Here is a 21,843-nt window from a genome sequence, read left to right as displayed (position 1 = left end):
GGCAGAGAATTTACATTTGAATAGATTTGAATTTTTTTCCCTCCCTTTCTATCCAACACATTTGTAAATGTATATTTTCTACTTTATTGGTTATTTCTAGTCTTTTTAATTTGTATTGTACAATGCCATGTCTTTTTATGCTGCAATAAAGTACCATCTTATCTTATCTTAAGTACTGAAAACGTGTTCTTAAGTAAATATTAAGTAGAGTACATGAATGTGAGTAAAGTGTATATATATATATACAGCACACAGTGAAATGTGGTCTCTGCTTTTAACCCATCCTAGTACCAGGAGTCTCGTACTCGGAGCAGTGGGCAGCTAGTGTACAGCGCCCGGGGAGCAATGGGAGTGAGGGGGTTGTCCGGTGCCTTGCTCAAGGGCACCACGGCAGCGCAGGTGGTGAACTGGGACCTCTCCAAGTAGAAGTCCACACTCCATATTTAGGTCTGGTCGGGGACTTGAACCGGCGACCCTACGGCTCACAGTCCAAGCCCCGACTGACTGAGCCACTGCCGGAAAGTAAATGTACTTTCTGTCGCTCTCAATTTGCATCCACCACGACAACGTGCAATCAGCAAACGTTGAATCAAAATGTAAATGCGTCCAGGGTGCTGGAAATCTGAAAACCACGTATCTTGTCTGAGTACTTCCACCACCTCTAAGGAAAGTGGGGCAGCAAAAACCAGAGAAACTTGTGCAGAAAACTGACATTTTATTATGTTTTTAGATGTTTTTTCCCCCTCTTCATCCAAAAAGTACTGAAAAGGTGTTCTGAAGTAAATATTACGTACATGAATGTGAGTAAATGTACTTTCCATCACCCTCAATTTGCATCCAACACGACAACATGCAATCAGCAAACATTGAATCAAAATGTAAATGTGTCCAGGGTGCTGGAAATACCTTTTTGAAATCTGAAAACCACGTTCACAGCGTCCTCTTGTTGATGACCGAAACCCCCTCCTCTCCGACCCCCTTTTTCTTCATTTCCCAGCATGCTTTAAATGCCGCCGGGTGCATTACATTGAGATTCAAGAGGTTATCTCGCAGTGGTGATGGGGATTGAAACAGCCTAAAGGATCGCCACGGGGTTAAAGACATGTATGGATGAGCTTTAATGACTGCTCCCCCCCCCCCCCCCCCCCTCTCCGTCTGCAAAATAACCAGAAGTGCAACGGAGAAAATTACATTTAATATAATTAAATAACATTTGATTTAAAAAGACCGATATCGCAAAAGCACACTTGTCTCAGGAGGCTTTACAGATAAGCAAACAGGAATCACCATGTCAACATATATGGTACAAGGTAATGTAGTAAAAAAATAAGAATGTACAAATGATAAAAAATACAAGTAAAACAAAATGAAAGAAATACAATAAAATATACTATAGGCTTTGTTTAAAAGGAAGGTCCTACGCATACTCAAGTACTTTACTTAAGTGTACGTTTAAGATGTTTTACTTACTACTTTCTACTACTACTCGACTACATTTTTTTAACAAAAAATGACACCATGATCAATTTAATTCAAGATTCAAGGCTTTATTAAAACTTAAAACTGAAGTCACAGGCTCCTCCCATAGTGAAACATGAATACAATATACGTAGGACTTAAAACAGATAACATAGTGCAAGAGAAGTAAATATACTATTTATTTCAATTTTAACGTGGATAACGTTTTTAAAAGTCCCGTCCCTTTTTAATATCGTGAATCACATCAGAATTAAGAGTTTGTTTAGGGTGTTGAGAGAAAAAACAGACGCTTAACTGGTGGGTTTTTATTCTGGAGTGTGTGTTAATGTGTGTTAATCTGAGTGTGTGTGTGTGTGTGTTTGTTTTCCAGGGTGGTGGGGCCCGCGGTGACCTTCAAAGTGAGCCCCAACCGTCAGAACGTCAGCACCACAGATGTGGCCAACGTTGCAGGTAAGGTTTTTTTCTTTTCTTTTTTTTCCCACTGACTGATGTTGTTTTTATTCTGACAGAGAAAGAGACAGCCCATTATCACCGCCTCGCTGCGGCACCTGAGCCCTCTGAAACACCTCTCAAAACTCACATATCTGGAAAATATCCTTTTTTGTGGACTCTGCAGTATGCCGTACCCTTTGAGGTTTTTCAGCAAGCCTTTCTCACTCTTTATGTTGACTGTGAGTACGAATTTGGGGTTTTGCAGTGGTGTAATGTATTTGAGATACGTGTACTTCAAATGAGCATTTACCTTTTTATGCTACTTTATATTTATATTTGACTACATTTTCGTAGTACTCTCCTCAATACGTTAAAAACTCAGAGTAATGAGCTACTTTTTTACATATTAAAAAACACTATGCTTCTATAATGTGCGGGAGTTTAGTTCTATTAATCTACCTAATATTTAACACTGATATAAAAACAAAAATCTTTTTTTTTTTTTTTTTTTTTTTTATACAAGTCTTTTTATTTCATTATAGCGTAGAATAATCGATGCCATTTCATATATTGTAATATCACAGTACACTCACTACACTCCCCCCTCCCTCCCTCCACCCGCACATGCCCACACTGACGAAACCAAAAACATTTATAAAAAAAAAAAAAAAATGCTTCTCAATATAACTTAAACAACAGAGCCATGAAAAATAAACAAAAAACAAAAATCTAATGACTTTTGAAATACCCTTTGCTGATAATACTTCTATTAAAGTAACTTTGTATATTCAGGAGTTTTACGTGTAATGGAGTATTTTAGGATTTTAGAATTTTACTTTTATTAAAGTAGTGCTTCCACTTCTGGTATTTTGAAAGGCAGCCAGTTTCTCTTTATATCACAGATCTCTAAGCGGCCATGTTTGTTTGGTTCCATTGTGGTAATCCATTGGAGAGTTGGATGTCTGCCTAAAACCACACGAAAAAGAAGAAAAAAAACCACCAGGAATAATTTGTGTTTGGGAAATGTTCAATAATGACTTTCGCAAATATGAAAAGCCTGATAAGGTAGAGGTTTTTGTCACAAGGACGCAAAATGTGGCCTTCAAACTTTGTGGCCATTCAGTAAAAGCTCTTCTTTAATACAAGAAATGAGACGATATAGGACTAACACACATTTTGAAGATTATAGGGTAACTGATATACACCTGAACATCAGCAGGAGAGGACTCTTTAAAGTAGAGACACTACATACTGATATACACCTGAACATCAGCAGGAGAGGACTCTTTAAAGTAGAGACACCACGTACTGATATACACCTGAACATCAGCAGGAGAGGACTCTTTAAAGTAGAGACACTACATACTGATATACACCTGAACATCAGCAGGAGAGGACTCTTTAAAGTAGAGACACTACATACTGATATACACCTGAACATCAGCAGGAGAGGACTCTTTAAAGTAGAGACACTACATACTGATATACATCTGAACATCAGCAGGAGAGGACTCTTTAAAGTAGAGACACTACATACTGATATACACCTGAACATCAGCAGGAGAGGACTCTTTAAAGTAGAGACACTAAATACTGATATACACCTGAACCTCAGCAGGAGAGGACTCTTTAAAGTAGAGACACTACATACTGATATACACCTGAACATCAACAGGAGAGGACTCTTTAAAGTAGAGACACTACATACTGATATACACCTGAACATCAGCAGGAGAGGACTCTTTAAAGTAGAGACACTACATACTGATATACACCTGAACATCAGCAGGAGAGGACTCTTTAAAGTAGAGACACTACATACTGATATACACCTGAACATCAGCAGGAGAGGACTCTTTAAAGTAGAGACACTACATACTGATATACACCTGAACATCAGCAGGAGAGGACTCTTTAAAGTAGAGACACTAAATACTAATATGGACCTGATAATTTGCAGAATATTTGCTCTTGGGAATATGATGAAAACCAGGACTTGGTGAGATATTAATGTGCATTAAGCTTTCTAGCTCTGACGAGATTTGGTCCACCATTTTTCTTTTTTCTTGTCTGAAGAAGGTACAGACAGTGTTTCGGTTTCAAGATCCTTCAAATCAAAATGTCTCAGTTCAGCTTGTTCTATCACACAGAGAGGGTCTCTGTGATAATCACTCAGCAGTGGAGACATTGTGAAGGTGTGTGGGAGTGTGTGTGTGTGTGAGTGTGAGAGAGAGTGTGTGTACAGTGTTACTCACAGTAATGAGGCGCGGGTGTTGATGAAGTGGGGAATAAAGAGACAGGGGAATGTTAGCCATTAGCCAAGCTGTCAGTCCAGAGAGAGAGAGAGAGAGAGACACTCCTGATATTCCCTCACACACACACACACACACACACACACACACACACACACACACACACACACACACACACACACACACACACACACACACACACACACACACACACACACACACACACACACACACACACACACACACACACACACTCAGCGCAAAAAACGTAAAGTAGTTCACCATCTTTTTTTCCTTATCTATTCTTGATAATTGCTGTCCTACGTCCTCACACACACACACACACACACACACACACACACACACACACACACACACACACACACACACACACACACACACACACACACACACACACACACACACACACACACACACACACACACACTTTCTGCTGATTATGCAACAGCTCCTCTCCTGTTCCTAAGTGCTGTTGTTGCTCTGCAGGGTCAGGGATGAGTCTTGTTATTAAGGCAAACATCTGACAGAACGTGAAACATGTCGTCCTCTCGGCTGAAGTGCAATCGTGTGGGCGGGCCGTCTTTAAAGTGTCGTTTGTCATATTCAACTAGAATATCAATCCATCCCATAGTGTGCATTACTCCGTCTCACGGCCAGGGTTTATAGTGCTTTTCTGAAACATTAAGCTTTACACGGCCGCTGTAATGGCGTCGTTTCATCATCATTTATGGCCGCTCAGCAGCGTCCATCTCTTCTGTCACAACCACTGTGTGTGTTTTGGGGGGAAAGGCTTTTGGCAGCTGTGTTAAAAAATAATTCAGTTTTATGTGATTTCATCTCAGCGAGTAAGACATCAGTGTTTGAACAGTGAACTATGAGCATGGTGGAGGAAGGGTTTAAATCGTTCAACAATTCTGGAGGCAGTACACTGAGAGGGGTTTCTGATACGCAGAACATTTGGATACAACGGAATTAAAGGATCAAAATATGAAATAAAAATCCACAAAAACATTTATAAGAAAGAGATATTTTGTATATATGTATAATTTCGTATTATTATATACAAAATGTATGTTTATATAAATATATATAATGTTTTGATGTTGATATATATCTTGATTTTCTACTTCTGTTATTATTGTTACTATTGATGTAATTAGACCTTTTTAGGTAAATAAATATTATATAAGTATTTGGTATTTACTTATTGCCCTTTTTCAGTTTTTTATATTACATTATATATTTTTAAATAATTGTCGTGGAGTAAAAACTACAATATTTCCTTCTGAAATTCAGTAGAGTAACAAACTACTGGACTAAATGTAACTACATAAATGCAGTACTCGATGTGACGTTTCGTACATACTTAAAAACAAGCTCGTTCGGGTTGCAGCTTCGCAGGAGTCCAGTTAGATCCAGTTAATATTGTTATTATTATTAACAACAATGTATGTATATATTAATATGTATATATATATTCCTACCTTCCTACTTGGTGTTTACTTATTGCCCTTCGTAGATTTCTATATTATTATATAATTGAATCTGTAGTTATTACATAGTATTGTTTTAGTGGAGTACAGATTTAAATACTATGGTCTGCTGGAGTAGATATATAGTAAACAAGAGTAAATATATATACTTACCTACCTACTTACTATAGGTATTTGGTATTTGCTTATTGACCTTTTTAGATTTTTATAGTATAAGATAAGACGTACTTTATTGATCCCAAGTTGGGACATTTTTGGAAGAATAGTACAGTATGATTGACAAGCTAATAATATGTTACGTGAGTGAATCTCTAGTTGTGAAATTGTTTGAGTGGAGTAAAGATTGAAACACTAAAGTCTGGTCCACAGGAGTCCAGTTAAAACCTCATCATCTCCTCCTCTTCCTCCGGATCGATGGGTCCCCCGATGAATTCACCCCGGACCTGGTGCTGCATTTTAAAGAAGCCACGTTCCCACTTCTCCGTCTATTGTGATGGGGCTCATTCACCGGGGGGCCATTGTTAAAACGTGGGGGTGGGTGTCAAGATGGTGGGCAGCGAGGTGGTGACCCTCATTGTCCGGCTGAGTTTTGGGCGGGGGAGTCGGAGGAAACGTCCAGCGATGCGTCACGGGCGTGAGAACCGGACCCCGTGAATAGGCGGGGGGTCAGGGTCAGAACGGAGGGTGAGCTCAATTAGCACTGAGAGCAGCTGAGAGGAGGAACCCACCCACCCTCCGTCTGTCCGTCTGACTTTAATTAACTTTATTCTGCACGCTCAGAGATGGCAAAAGTACACACATCCTTTACTCAAGTAGAAGTACAGATACTTGTGTTTAAAAATACTCTGGTCAAAGTAGAAGGGTAACACTTTATTTTGATAGTCCATAGTTAACACTATAAGTCATCAGTTGACATTTAGTAGCATGTCAACAGTGCATCAGTTGACATTCAACAGCACCGTTCAAACCGACAAGTAACTAAGCATTAGTTGATGATCAACAGATAAGCAACTCAAGTTCAGTTGACTATTATTAAGCATTAGTTGATGATCAACAGATAAGCAACTTTAGAGTTTAGTTGCTTATCTGTTGATCATCAACTAATGCTTAATGTAATATTCAACTAAACTTTAGTTGCTTATCTGTTGATCATCAACTAATGCTTAATGTAATATTCAACTGAACTTTAGTTGCTTATCTGTTGATCATCAACTAATGCTTAATGTAATAGTCAACTGAACTTTAGTTGCTTATCTGTTGATCATCAACTAATGCTTAATGTAATAGTCAACTGAACTTTAGTTGCTTATCTGTTGATCATCAACTAATGCTTAATGTAATAGTCAACTGAACTTTAGTTGCTTATCTGTTGATCATCAACTAATGCTTAATGTAATAGTCAACTGAACTTTAGTTGCTTATCTGTTGATCATCAACTAATGCTTAATGTAATAGTCAACTGAACTTTAGTTGCTTATCTGTTGATCATCAACTAATGCTTAATGTAATAGTCAACTGAACTTTAGTTGCTTATCTGTTGATCATCAACTAATGCTTAATGTAATAGTCAACTAAACTTGAGTTGCTTATCTGTTGATCATCAACTAAAGCTTAATGTAATATTCAACTAAACTTGAGTTGCTTATCTGTTGATCATCAACTAATGCTTAGTTACTTGTCGGTTTGAACGGTGCTGTTGAATGTCAACTGATGCACTGTTGACATGCTACTAAATGTCAACTGATGACTTATAGAGTGTTAACTATGGACTATCAAAATAAAGTGTTACCTACAAGTGTTACCAGTAGAAGTACTGACTAAACTTCTTTACTTAAGTAAAAGTACAGTAAAATGCACGCCAAGTTCTAAAAAAGTACGAATAAAATGCCTTTTATGATTGATATGTGAACTAAATAGGAATTATAGGCACTCTTTTTCATTAATTAGCTAATGGCTAATGTAAATCAACTGGTTTCCCTCCAACAGATCGTGACCTCTCGGTTAGGAAATTATTTACATGTCAAAACACAAATCAAACTTGAGATGCAACACGGACTGACTATTGTCCGCAGAAAACAAAGACGGGTTATTTTAAGTGGAAACACAGAGGAGTGTCAATCCGACCAGAATTATCTTCAGTTAAGAGGCCATTTTTATGATTTACTGTAAAGTAATGGTGGAGTTGAAGAAAATTCACGTTGATTTGTATTTTTTATTAGTTTTATGCACCTGCAAAGTAACCATCAGAATCAGATTTATTGTCAAGTATCTGTTTACATCCTCAATGAATTTGGGGTAAAATTATGCAAATCATTAGATCGACTGAAATTCTGACGGTTTTTTGACCTGTTTTCATGTTTTACTTTTTGTTGTTGTTAATTTTTTACTTAAAAAAAAATATTGTTGAAATTTTATTTGAGATATTTTTTTCTGAATTTTGACTTTTTTCCATATTTCTGGCTTTTTTAAATATTTTTGACATTTATTCAGAATGTTTACATATATTCAGAATTTTGACTTTCTATATTCTTGAATTTTTTTCAGAAATATTTTAAGGGTTTCTTAATCGCTATGTAATCACACAAAACAAATATATACATTAGGGTGGTCCTTTGAATTGGTCTTCTTCTTCTTCTTCTTCTTCTTCTTCTTCTTCTTCTTCTTCTTCTTCTTCTTCTTCTTCTTCTTCTTCTTCTGCTTTGGGTTTACTGGCAGGCCACAAACAACTTCACGGCGTATACTGCCACCCGGAGTCCCCGGTCGGAAGTCCCCGGAGTTAGGGACTGGCTTCCGAGTAAATCGCCAGAACGCCGACACTTCCTCATCTCCACCGCTCCCATGTTTTTGTGTTTCCATAAGTTAGTCTCTCTGCGTTGGTGCGCATACTAATGCCAATGCCAGCAAATATAATGGCGGCTTCAAAAAACTTTTCCGAATATTACCGGCCGTGGTTTGCAATTCGCCCAGCCAATCAGAAATTGGAACTTTTTTCTCCCCAGGATAGTCCCACCTCTCTAGCAGGGACTGAAAAGGGATGAACTAAGTTCTCTTTTTGGTGTGAACGCAAAATCCCAGGAGCTATCGGAACTAAACGGGAAAAGTACTCTGGTTTGAAAGCGCCTATTTACCCCTCCCTCATCAACCTTGAAGTGTAGCCTCAGTTGCAGCACCGTGGCTGGTGGTGTGGCAGCCCAGGTCGATGAGTCCCAGGAGAGTTTTCTTGACTAATAGAATCCGTTCTGGGGGTTGGAGCTTAGACTTTCCCGCTTTCAATTTTAAGGACCACCCTTGAGGCTAAACTTCAAGGTTGATGAGGGAGGGGTAAATGTTGTTGGAATTTGAATAAAATTCACCAGGAGAGTTTTCTTTACAATCATAACGAATTCCGGTGGTTGGAGCTTAAAATAAATGAATTTGAAAATGTACATGGCCCTAAGGACCACCCTAATATACTGTACATGTTTTAAAACGCTTTCAAAAACTATTATTAAGCATTAATTGAAAAATAAAAGTAATTTTTGGACTATAAGCCGCGCCTTTTTTCCCATTTTTCGACCCTGCGGCTTATATAACGGTGCGGCTAATCTATGGATTTTTAAAGCTAACGGCCACTAGGGGACCTCCTAAATCTATGGATTTTACAGGTTACAGTCCACCACCTTTAACTCTATGGGCTCTATGGCCGATCCGCGCCCCCCACCTTTAAGCGGCGGGCTCCAGCAGGAAAAGCTGGAGGCCGGAAAAGAGTGAGACAGGTAGCGTGCAAAAGTAAAAGTGGAACCGAGAGTGGTACGAGAGACAGAACGAGAGCAAGACAGACAGACAGACATTACGAGAGCGAGACAGTTTGTCCCCGTACCACTGGTTGAAAACCGCTGCTGTAGATCACTGGAGCGCACCGTTTCAGTTTGAAAGTTGAAAAGTGTGTGTGTCTGAAACGCTATGTGATACAGTACAGTTTACACAGCACATGTTCTGTAGCTGCTATTGCACTAAATGCTAACACTTGAATACGTTATGCAAATATGCAACTTGTTTGTTGAAATGTTAATAAATGGGAGCTTCCTCAAACAGCCATCTCTTTCCCGACAATCCCCTCTGTGCACGAACCCTTACATATGGTAATTAAACATTAAAACACCTGCGGCTTATAGTCCAGTGCGGCTTATATATGTACACATCATTCAATTTAGCTGCTGCGGCTTATATTCAGGTGCGCCTTATAGTCCGAAAATTACGGTACCTCAAAATTGTACTTCGGGACAGTAATTGAGTGAATCCCAATATTCCACCAATGCTTTGTGTTTCCTGTCAGCTGATATATATTTCTCACAGAGGAAACGGTTGAAGTTACATTTCCAAAAGCGTCCGTTGCATCCGCTCCTCTTTCTCTCCTCCTCTCAACGTTTTGCCTCGTCGTTTTCTTCCGTCTGAGTGGATTAGCATAGATCTCGCATGCTGACAGAACCGACCTTCACTGCAGCTAAACACTTGTCAAAATGCCAAATGTAATTACTGAGCTCTTTAGGTCAAAGTAATGCGTTTCATCTACCTCACTCCGCTCTGTTATTGATGTCGGACCTCAGACTTCTCCTCCCCCTGCTTGTCTCTCATAACAAAACTAGGACATGTATTTGTAATTACGCCCTGTAAGTAGTGTGGTCGAATTTTCATCTGTGTGGACAAGTTTAGCTTCGCTGCCGAGACGTCTTTGTGTGACTTTGTGAGCCCCCCAGATCCTGTGATTATGGATCATTTAAAGTTATCACATGGGGCTACAGAGTGCTTTCCTCTCAAAGGTCATCTCCATTACTGCTCCTCTGGAAATTGCATGGCTGTACATTGTCAACTGTGTTATTCTGTCTCAACATCAGTTGTCTCTATAGGGAGCCCTTTAACTTGGATCTGACTCAAAAACACACTCAGGGTGAGGAGGGCTACTTAAAAAGATATCCTGATTACTTTAAAGAAGGCCTATATTAAGCTAATTATGTATGTAGTGTCTCTACTTTAAAGAGTCCTCTCCTGCTGATGTTCAGGTGTATATCAGTATGTAGTGTCTCTACTTTAAAGAGTCCTCTCCTGCTGATGTTCAGGTGTATATCAATATGTAGTGTCTCTACTTTAAAGAGTCCTCTCCTGCTGATGTTCAGGTGTATATCAGTATGTAGTGTCTCTACTTTAAAGAGTCCTCTCCTGCTGATGTTCAGGTGTATATCAGTATGTAGTGTCTCTACTTTAAAGAGTCCTCTCCTGCTGATGTTCAGGTGTATATCAGTATGTAGTGTCTCTACTTTAAAGAGTCCTCTCCTGCTGATGTTCAGGTGTATATCAGTAGTGTCTGTACTTTAAAGAGTCCTCTCCTGCTGATTCACACTTAAAGTATTAGCCTACAGAACAGTACAGCCTACAGAAAATAGATACAATCTGATTCTTTCACAACAAACTAAATATGTTATTTTTAGGTTTTCACTAACATTGTAATCCTGCTCAATGGGAACAAAATGTTTTTACCTTTAATCTTATTTTTAAGGTAACCAAGGTGGAACAGGTAACTTTTTTGTATCCTGATCACGTTATCCCGTCACATGTCATCCATTACTCCCCAGGCTAAAAACACACATACCTCCAATCATTGATTTGTCTCTTTTGTTGCTGATATTGAGAGTCGCAGACAAAAATGTTACGCTCATATTTGACATCCCATCCACACACACACACACGCACACACACACACACACACACACACACACGCACACACACACACTGTCATTAGTCACACCAATGACTGATTTTGTGTCATGCCTGTCACTGCGTGGAACTCCTTTAATTGTTCCTATTGATTGCAGCAGTGATTGCATTGGAAACAGCTCTCGCTTTGGGAAGCTTTGCTCTCTTCAGTTGCCCTTCAGGAGCGGGCACATCTATTCCAGTTAACTTCATCCAGTTCACCTGCTGATCAGCGTTCAGCGCACGCCCGAGGCTAATCGATTCTAGAAGTTTCTCTCACCTGTTGTTATAGAAAGGAATGGGCAGCGACAGAATATATGTTATAGTTGCGCTGATAAATGTGCTGGTGTTGATATGTTGACACGTGCTTTAATTGTCAGTATAATGGAGAATATGGATCTTACCCACTCATCCCATGAGTTGTTCATTTTAATGCTGCTCTGCTCGCCAGAAAACAGGACTAGGAATAGGGCTACATGAAATCTGTCCAAAAGGTTTAGGGGTGCGACTTTTTCTCAGAAATCTAAAAACATCCGAACTGACTTCTGACTTTTTTAAGAGTTCTGATTGTTTTCTCAGAATTCAGATTTTTTTTCTCAGAATTTTGGCTTTAAAAAAAAGAAATTCTCAGAATTTTGACTTTTTTGTTTAGAATTCTGACTTTTTTCCGAATTTTGATTTTTTTTCTTCGAATTTGACATTTTATTTTCATTTTTGTGCCTTTTTTCAGAATTCTCCCATTTTCAAAAATCTGACTTTTCAAAATGGTTTTAATCCGAATTCTGACTTATTTCTCAGAAGTCTGAATTTTTTACAGAATATAATTTTTTTCTTTTATTCTAACTTTTTTCATAACTGAAATGTTTTAAGTGTTTCCTAATTGCACAGGTACTCCACATTGCAATTATCCAAATCTGGCATAAATCAGCTCTTTTCAGCATAAGCTTTGCCTCATTAAGACATAATAATAGTGACCGTGTCAGTGGTGCAATTTGCCGCTTCATCTTCAGCCTTCACCTGTCGTCCCAGCTGATCTGGAGGCGTTTTCTAATTTGCTCGATGCTTTAAAAAGCCTCTGCTTCCCCTCCTGCTGATCCAGAGTCAGCTGTGGTTATTTTTGTCTGACTTCAGAGATATGCTCTGTCCTGTGGAGCTTTTTTTTTTTTTTTTTTTCAGCATCTTATATCTTATATTTTTCGCATTACTGTATATTTGTAATTCAACGTGTATATTTTCTACTTTTTTTTTAATGCTATTTTTTTTTTACCCGAATTTAGCAATTTTTCTGAATTCTTACTATTTTCAGGATTCTGACTTTTTTGTATTTTTTTATCCAAATGTTGACATTTTTCTCAGAATTTAGACTTTTTACAGAATTCTGACTTTTAAATATTTTTAACATTTTTCTTCTTCAAACTTTTGCTATTTTCAGAATTGACTATTTTTACTATTTTTTACTATTTTCAGAATTACTTTTTTGTATTTTCTTATCCAAATTCTTTGACGAGGAGAGAGGAGATGAGTGTTCTGTATTTACTGTGAGGATTGACTGATGCACAAGGGAGTGCTTCAGTCTGACTTTAGTGAATCGCGGGACCCTGTATCCCCGATTAGATGGTAGCACTTCTTATCTTATCTTATATATCTTATCTGTGACTCCTGTCATTGATTGAAAGAGGGGGTGAGATGAGGAGACGAGGAGGGAGGACACAGGTGTTGTGCTGAGCTCTAGTTTGCTCAGCGGTGCAACGTGATCCCGAGCCAAGCAGCCAAGCAGCCGGCCTGATTTCCCCGGCGTTGGCACCGTCCTTTTGGCTCCGTCTCCCCTCAGCTGGCAGCGTCTCTAAACCCCCTTCCTCACGTTTGGCAGAATTCTCCCAGATGGCCACATGTAGCAAAGCTGGCTCGCATCACGTTTGCATCGTTCCCTCCGGCTACTGAGCTGCAGAGGATTCAAAGATTCTGTTGTGACATTTCTGCAGTGAAAATTAATAGTGATGGACCAGAATTAACATGCTAATTATTGACATTTCCCTTAAATAAGTGCTCAAAATTCCTGTATTCCTAATTGTTTTTGCATCATTCCCCCACATATGTATAGCTGTACAGGAAGGAGGATGCATTTGATTTGTTTAGCTGTGACATTTCTTCAATGAGAATCAAAGGGAATACTTAAGTAAACTACCTTAAGATTGTATTTTACTTAAGTACAGCAGTTGAGTAAATGCACTGACACACACACACACACACACACACACACACACACACACACACACACACACACACACACACACACACACACACACACACACACACACACACACACACACACACACACACACACACACACACACACACACACACATCAAAGCTGATTTTTCATTTGAACAGTGCCATAATATTCCTATCTTTTACATTCTAAATGACGGCACAGTGTCAAGGTGCCACTCGGCTTCATATTTTATTTATAATCTAATTTAAATCCTCCTGCATTCCCTATAATTCATACTCTGTAATCCCAGTTGAACGGGAGAACAGACCTTGACCTTGCCAAAAAAACTCCATGGCACTGAGATTGAATAATTTATGTTACATTTTTTTTAAACTGCAATAGATGGGAGTGAAATCATCTCGTAGAATTTTCTTAATATCCTCAGATTTAATGAGCATGTCTGTCTGATGACTGCTCCTAATTATCACATTATCATCCTGCTGATGTTTTTAAGATTCCTCGCTGGCACTGAATAAGACAAATGGTACCTTTGATATCATGACATTACACTTATTGAAATATTAAGACAGAGAACATGCAGTTACTGAGCATTTCATTGGATGTATTTCATTTATTTATTAGTTATTTGAACAGGGACTGTGCACATGAATAAAAACCGTAAAAACGAATAATAATAATACAAAATAAAACAAGTGAAACATATTTAAACAAATGAAACATCAGCAGGGGTTTTTCTAGAAAGATATAGTATGAGTACTGCAGTGGTGAACCGTGTCTATCACAGCTGGGCCTTCTGTAGACACACACATTTTATTTATATAATCAAATACATTTTTTGTGTGTTCCAGGGTATTCTCTGAATACCTTGAAGTGTCACGATTCTTATGTTATGTCACGTTTTTAGTTTTGTATGTCTAGTTTTGGGTTTATTTTGCTGTTCTGTTCTCCCTGTCTCATGTTTTCTCCCTTGTGTCTTGTCTGGTCCTTCTCCCTGTCTTTTCCTTCCTGTCGTTAGTTTCCCTGGTGTGTCTAATTGTCTAATTGTGTTCACCTGTTGCCCTTGTGTTTCTCCTCCCCTGCCCGGCTGTTTCTTGTCTCGTGATTACCCCTCCCTGTATTTAGTCTTGTCTCTTCCTGTGTTCGGTGTTGGTTCGTCTTTTGTTGGTGACTGAGTTCACCGAGGAGTGTTCTGTTTGTCCGAGTTTTATTCTTATCCTTGAAATAAAGGTAATATCAGTGTTATCTGCATTTGGGTCCTGCTTGCTTCACTCACCGTAACATGAAGGCCCTGACGGTTCGCCACTGGAGTACTGTGACGCTGATCTTGAATACAAGATATATCAATTCTGGCGAGAGCATGATGCCCGTTTACAAGATGGCGCCGCGTACGTAAAAACAAAGCTGTCTCTTCCGTCTGAAGCTCTATTTGACACGGTTTCAATATTTTTGGAGTAATTATACAGTTTTTAACGTACAGGAATATTGTTTTCTGACATCACTTTAACATTTTATGGGGAAAATCTGCATTTTGGTATGAGAGTAAGAGGGTGCATCGACAAAAACCCTGATACAGAATCTCAAATGTTTCTCATCTTTATCGCATAAAGAGACCTTTAAAGTACATACTAGAGCAGCCAACCTTTTTCAACTCAGGGCCCACTTAAGAAGGCTGAATAATGTTCTCAGATAATTTTTTATTTTAATTAGAAAAGGAGCTGGCTATCAGTGACAAACAGACATTTTTTATTACACGGTTTAGTTGAACATTACATTTAATGTAATTTGTTAGACGCTTTTATCCAAAGCCACGTACATACATTCAGTACTGTGGACAATCCCCACAGGAGCAATCTGGCGTGAAGTGTCTTGCCCAGGGACACAACGACATGCTGACTGCAGTGGGACTCGAACTTGCTACCGCCGGATTCGAAGTCCAGCACTGAGCCACAGCCGCCAATACTCAATTCAGAACATGTGACACGTTGTCAATCCAGTAATACAGACAGCTGTCAAGACTGTAATGACCGTTGCTAAGGACGATCAAGAAAGAAAAAGGAAAATAAATCGTAATAATGAAATGTTTCCACACAATTCATAATGATTTGCAAATTATTTGGTGGCCCACTTGCAATGCCTTCGCGGACCACTAGGGGGCCGCGGCCCACAGGTTGGGAACCGCAGCACTAATATGATAAGTATTCACAACGACATCACTCGTATCAAACAGTTTGCTCTCCGTCCATGTTCTCTGAAGCTCACATTGTGCTGAAAAAGTGTGTATGAAAGACTCCTGCCTGTTGCTCTCGCTCTCAGCCCGCCCCGAGGAGGCCGTCTGGACCCGGCGACTCATTTTTAGCCGTCTTCAAGATGCCTGATGAGATGTAGCGGCAGACAGCTGGATTGATTGGCCCCTCTTGAGCGCACAGGCCTTGATTACAACTCCACTCAAGTGCCCCCTCCTCCGTTGATTTCCCAGTCTTGTTCCCTTCGTCTGCTGCCTGTCTCTTTTTCTCATGATTTCCTTTTCCCTTCAAAGAGAGAGGGTGGATGAGGAGAGACTGCTGAGGAGTGAACAGAAAAAAGAGCAGAATGACTAACGTGGATTTGGCTCTGGAAAAGTAGAACAGGGCGAGGATGTTGAGGACGTGTTTGAGATTAATTTGGATTCACCGTGAGAGGATTAGATCAATATTTTAAGAACTGAGTTCACTAGAATTTGTCACACGCTGATTGGTATTTGTCTGGGTTGTAAATTAGGAATCTCATAAACAGGCGTCATTATCAGAAGAGAGGGTGTTAAACGGATTATTCAGGCTCTACTTGTTGTACAAATTGCTGTCATGGATAGTAGTATTTTGGTACACTGGCAGTGATCTAATTCTCTCATACTAGCATATTTTTGGGTCAGTTCCCCCAAAAAGTGTACATATCTTCTCCCTTTACCTCTTGTACTATGCAATGCCCATTTTAAGATGTATATGACACCATCTGAATACAGTGAGTTGTGTTTGTGGAGCTCACAGCATTGAAAGATCACATTGGAAAAGTCTGACACCACAGTTTCATCTTGTAAAGTTTTTCAAAGATGACCTGTGGATATTTTTTAAATGTTGAGTTATAGAAACTGCTCTAGGAGAGAAGACAGTGACAAACTTAAAGCCAAAAGGGGCTTTAAAAAAACACCTCAATCCCTCACTAGAGCAGGAATATTCTCTTCACTTCTGACTGACTGACTGACTGTAGTCTGAGACCTTTTAATAAAACCTGAATGTCTCCACACTCAGTATCTTATTCAATATACAATATGATTCTCACATGATTTCTATAGATCGTCAAAAGGGCTAATACAGAGGGACAATATAGTATTTTTCTAAATAGATAAAGCTATTGATATTATTTATTTACTTGAACAAATCCGCAAGACAACCTGAACCAAGAATGAACTGGTTTTGACTAATCTACAGGTTTATGTCAACAATTAAACTCTGTTTCTGTCCCAGATTAAACTCAGTTTCTGTCTCAAGTGAAACCATGTGTCTGTGTCAGTTTGAACTCAGGCTTTGGAGTGCTTCAGTCTTACTTTATCAAATCGTTGGATCTCTGATGTTATGGTAACAATGATCATATTCGCTGTTCGGGACATGTTTCGGGTCAGATACAAAGTGTGGTGGAAATTCCACACTTAATCACCTTCTGGTAAGAAAAGAACAAATATACAAGCTTAAATCAAAGTCGTGTTATTTAATAAAGAGTTATAGCATTTAACAGAATCAATCATAATTCCAGCTGGAAAGGACAGACTGCACTAGCAGATAGTACCAGGATCTGACCCTGTTACACAGAAAAGCAATGTCATTTATACAGATGAGACACAGGAAGGAAGGCAATCCACATTACAGTCCTAAATTGGATGGGGGGGGCAGACAGAAGGGGAAGCGCAGCATGTTAATTACAAGCTCTAAACATCCATATAACTGCTTGACATTGGCCAGGGCAACACCCTTCTGTCTGACAACATTTTGTAGCCAGGAGACCTACATACATATTGAATCACTGTAAATTCCCATCGTTCAAAGTTGTTGTCCAGCTTCACTATGTTGTTACGCTCGGCTGATTCTTAGAGTCTCTCAAAGGGTTGACCTACAATCTTTGAGCAGTTTAGATTTTAAAGCGGAAGACAAACACTTGAACCATTTCGTATTGCATTACTGCATAAGTTAAAGTCAGTGTTGTCTCAGGTTAAACTCAGTTCTTTTCCAAGTCAAACTAAATGTATATATATGTATTTTTCCCCCAAGTTGAAATGTCCTGATTGTTGGACTGGCGTTTTTCTACAGAGTTTAACATCCTGACAGAGACTTGTCAGCGTAAATCTCAAATTTGTTCCTTACACAAGTGGAGTACAGTCCACCTGGCTTTTATATTATATCTTTCTTCTGTTCCCAAGTTGAAATGTCCCTCACTGTGGCTGTTCCTGTCTGCTGCTCAGTGTTTCATGTAGAGGAGAAGTGAGAGACAAAGGCAGTCGAGAGCTTCAAAGGCTGCGGGTGACATTTACTGCTCAGTATCTTCAAAGACCAGGCCCTCTTTTGTAGTTCTTCTTTTTGTGTATAATTAATGTAGCCCTTCCTACGGATTTTTCTCTTCTTTATACTTGCTTTTTGGAGCTGGATTAGAACAGCAGATTAAGGGAACTGCACCTTAATTTTCAATTTGCATTCACGGGAACTTCAAACCGCAGCGACAAGCTTTTGCCAATCAAGGGCTTGTCGCAGCAGAGAGGTTAGAGAGAGTCTGTGTGGTACTGTGATCAAAGATTGTTTCGTAACTTGCTCAGGTTTAATGTGAGAAGAAGCTGCATGCTTTCTGAAGAGAGAAATGCATGCAGAGTAGGCGTGTAACGGTATCCATCCGTATTCGTCCCGTACCGTCACGGTTCGGAAGTCACGGTTCGGTGCATGCAATCAAACGACGAATACGCCTTTTTTTTTAAGAGTGGGAAAAAAGTCTGTCATTCAGGGAAGTATCCACTACACTATATATAATCCAGGGGGCGGTATTGCGCCTAAAAGCTGTTTGCCAGCCGCTCTTAAACAACAAATGAAGAAGAAGAAGAAAACGGAACAAAAGCGAACAAAATACAAGAAGAAGAAAAGTTAGTATGGCGAGTTCAGATAACACACAGGAGCTAGAACTCACCTGCTTCTTTTAAATCAGCTGTGTGGGTACATTTCGGGTTCCCTGTGGACTACAATAACGATGAAGTGTTCGAGTGGTGGATCGGACAAGGACGGTGTGGCTGCGTTGTTCGACAGCGGTGCGGTATGCTAATGGTAACACACGTCAAACATGCTAAATCATATCAGAAGGCATCACCCAGATTTGGCATTCACTGGAGCCCGGCAAAAGACAACAGCAGTTCAACAGCTTCTCCCCGCTGTTTTTAAGAAGCCAATAGACATGAAAGCCGAGAGACCAAAATAAATAACGGAAGCCTTTGGCAGATGTTTTTCAACGGCTATCCCTTATGCAATAGTAGAGGACCCCGGCTTTTATTGATTGTGATTGAAACACTATCTTATTTATTTTCTAATATTTTCAAGACATTCTTTTTATTTTTATAGCTTATTGAAGATTTTTGTTTGACATCAGCCATTATAAATAATATGGCCATCTGAGTGTGTGTGGTACTGTTTGTTTTTAACTGTGTAATAAAGTTAATCATTCAAAATGTTAGAGTTCCTTATTTTTTAAACTGAAACTTGCACTACTATTCAAAATAAATAAAAAAAAAAACCCTGGAATTATGCATTTGGGAATTTGTTTTGCTTTTTCTTGTTGTACCGAACCCGTACCGAAACGTGACCCCCAAACTGAGGTACATACAGAACCGTGAATGCTGTGAACCGTTACACCCCTAATGCAGAGGGATTGTGATTGACACGAATGTCAGTAAATTCCCCAAGAAAAGTACATCTCATAAGTAGTCATATTTCACAAGATCAGAAAACTAATATCAGTTGTTATTACACGGCCGAGTTGAAAACTGGATTCTTATTGGTCAATTTGGACATTTCAGAGGTTGTTAATACTCGCTAACACACCGCTGCTAAGCATTACATGAACGTTACTAAGGGGGATCAGGGGACTATGTTAAAGACGTTATATAACATTTCATTAAACACTGTCAATGTAAATGTTTGTCAGTATATCTGAAATGACTAAGTTAGCTACGTTAGCTAGCTAGCTCACAGCAGATCTGCGATAATATTATATGGAGTCATGTGATCACATTGTTAAAATAAGCCAATAAAATGTAACAACTTTCCTACAACATTGACAGTTGGCCAACTTTCAACATCAACAATTTTGAGCTGTGTGCGTCACTTTTTAGTGTCCCCATATCCGTTGGGTTTTGAGCTTCTTGCTGCATATTTTATTTGCGGTGCTTTGTGTTTGAAGCGTTTAGTTTACGCAGCGCTTAATATACATACATCTTAATTTGCATGTGTTTTTACACCTCTGTGTTTTTTTATTCGCGTCATTCTTGAAGCTACAGAAGCATTTCTCCCAAAGGAAATGTTTTGAGTCGCTGTAACGCGTTCGCACCTGTCGGCCACCGTACATTTCCCAATATAGGACACAGAAGTGAAATCTAATCCAGTCTATTCAACTGGTATTTACAATGGAAAACTAATCTGCTTTTGTTAGAATAACTACCGCTCCGTAGACTGATATGCATCTCTTAAATCACATTTCTGACATGCAGCTTTGTGCAGTTAAGCCGCCAATATAATAGATCAGCAAAGGTCAGGGTGCCTCAATGCCGCGCGGGGGGGGGGGGGTGTTTGTGTGTGTGTGGGTGTGTGTGTGTGTGTGAGATTTGAAGACTTTGTCTAATTCTACTTGTCAACACACAGGTGAGAACATCACTGCGGGGATAATAAGATTGAAGAGAAAGTGTTGCATTAGCACCTTGAAGTGTAAATAGCTTCTTATATTGCCTATTAGACCCAGATAACCTGCGAGGTGGAGGGTGACGGAGGTGCTGGGTGGGAGGATTCACAGAAAACATATTAGCCGTGTCAAAACAGACAGAAAAAACCTCCGAAGAATATAATTAGGATTTTCTATCCGCGTGTCTGTTTGTGTTTTAATCTGCTAGTGATGAAAGACGGGTTATTTGTTTCTTCAGCTGCAATATCCTGTCGCCCTCGCTGCCGGCAAAAGAAAGAAGGAATATCTGCTGTCCTCCCCTCCTCTTTTCTCTCTTCTCCTCTGGGTTTTGCATTATAAAGAGATCTCATCTCATCCACCTTTTGCCAGGTTTTGCCTTTGATATTATTTATTAGCGCAGGTATTGAACAGTTCTAGCGCCTTGAATGAGGGGCCCCCTCATCGTCTTCTTCTCCCCACAATCAATACCGTTCCACATTACATATACATCAGCTCCGAGTGCAATATCGCTCGCTCCCAACCTGCTGCCTAATTAAAAAGATAAGCGGCTTCCTTTGAAGGCTGCTTTAATGGGCCGCTGCCTTGTTTCTAGGCGTGAATATTGAACAGAATCATGACTTTGCTGGAGATTCGGTTCATTTTGTGTAGATTACTCTGGCATGATGGAAGGATGTGAATTAATGGATGATATCAGGCCAGGATCACATGGAGCCACTCTGATTGGTTCATTTTGGTGTTAATGGAAAATGTGATGTCAAAGGCTTGTGAAGCATAACCAGGACATGACTTATTGGACTTTTTGTGAGTAAAAGACCATAAACATCCACTTTTGATTGGAAGGAAACTTGGGAGTGTTTTAGTAGTGCATTGATGACTTTTTGTTCAGGAAGTATCACATGGGCTCCCTTCAAAAAAAGAATGGGATTTCCCCATTGGATATTGAAAAAATAACCTTTGTAACCAACACATGTTTATGATAATTACATGTTTTAATTACGTGTGTAGATGTAATGGGCTAAAATAATAAGCTAATGGTGGGCTATAAAGGAACTACAGCACGGTCACATGACTTCACGTCACCACCGCTAAGCTAAAGGCGGCTAATGTTGGGCTATAAAGGAACTACAGCACGGTCACATGACTTCACGTCACCACCGCTAAGCTAAAGGAGGCTAATGTTGGGTTATAAAGGAACTACAGGACGGTCACATGACTTCACGTCACCACCGCTAAGCTAAAGGTGGCT

At 39.4% G+C, this 21,843-nt stretch overlaps 1 protein-coding gene across 5 annotated transcripts in view; it reads left to right on the top strand.

Annotated features, from left to right (window-relative positions):
- Positions 1–21,843, top strand: part of LOC307017664 (receptor-type tyrosine-protein phosphatase N2-like) — a 244,955-nt gene that overhangs the window by 70,349 nt on the left and 152,763 nt on the right. For all 5 annotated transcript variants that reach the window (XM_079647346.1, XM_079647345.1, XM_079647344.1 and 2 more), the window contains one exon: positions 1,850–1,929. In XM_079647346.1, coding sequence (XP_079503472.1) covers positions 1,850–1,929 — 80 coding nt within the window. The remainder of the gene's footprint in view (positions 1–1,849; positions 1,930–21,843) is intronic.

Source organism: Notothenia rossii, assembly GCF_949606895.1.
Source record: "Notothenia rossii genome assembly, chromosome: 9".
NCBI classification, from domain to species: Eukaryota; Metazoa; Chordata; class Actinopteri; order Perciformes; family Nototheniidae; genus Notothenia; species Notothenia rossii.
Note: the sequence above shows the minus strand (reverse complement) of the source record. Positions and strands in the feature narration are given on the sequence as shown.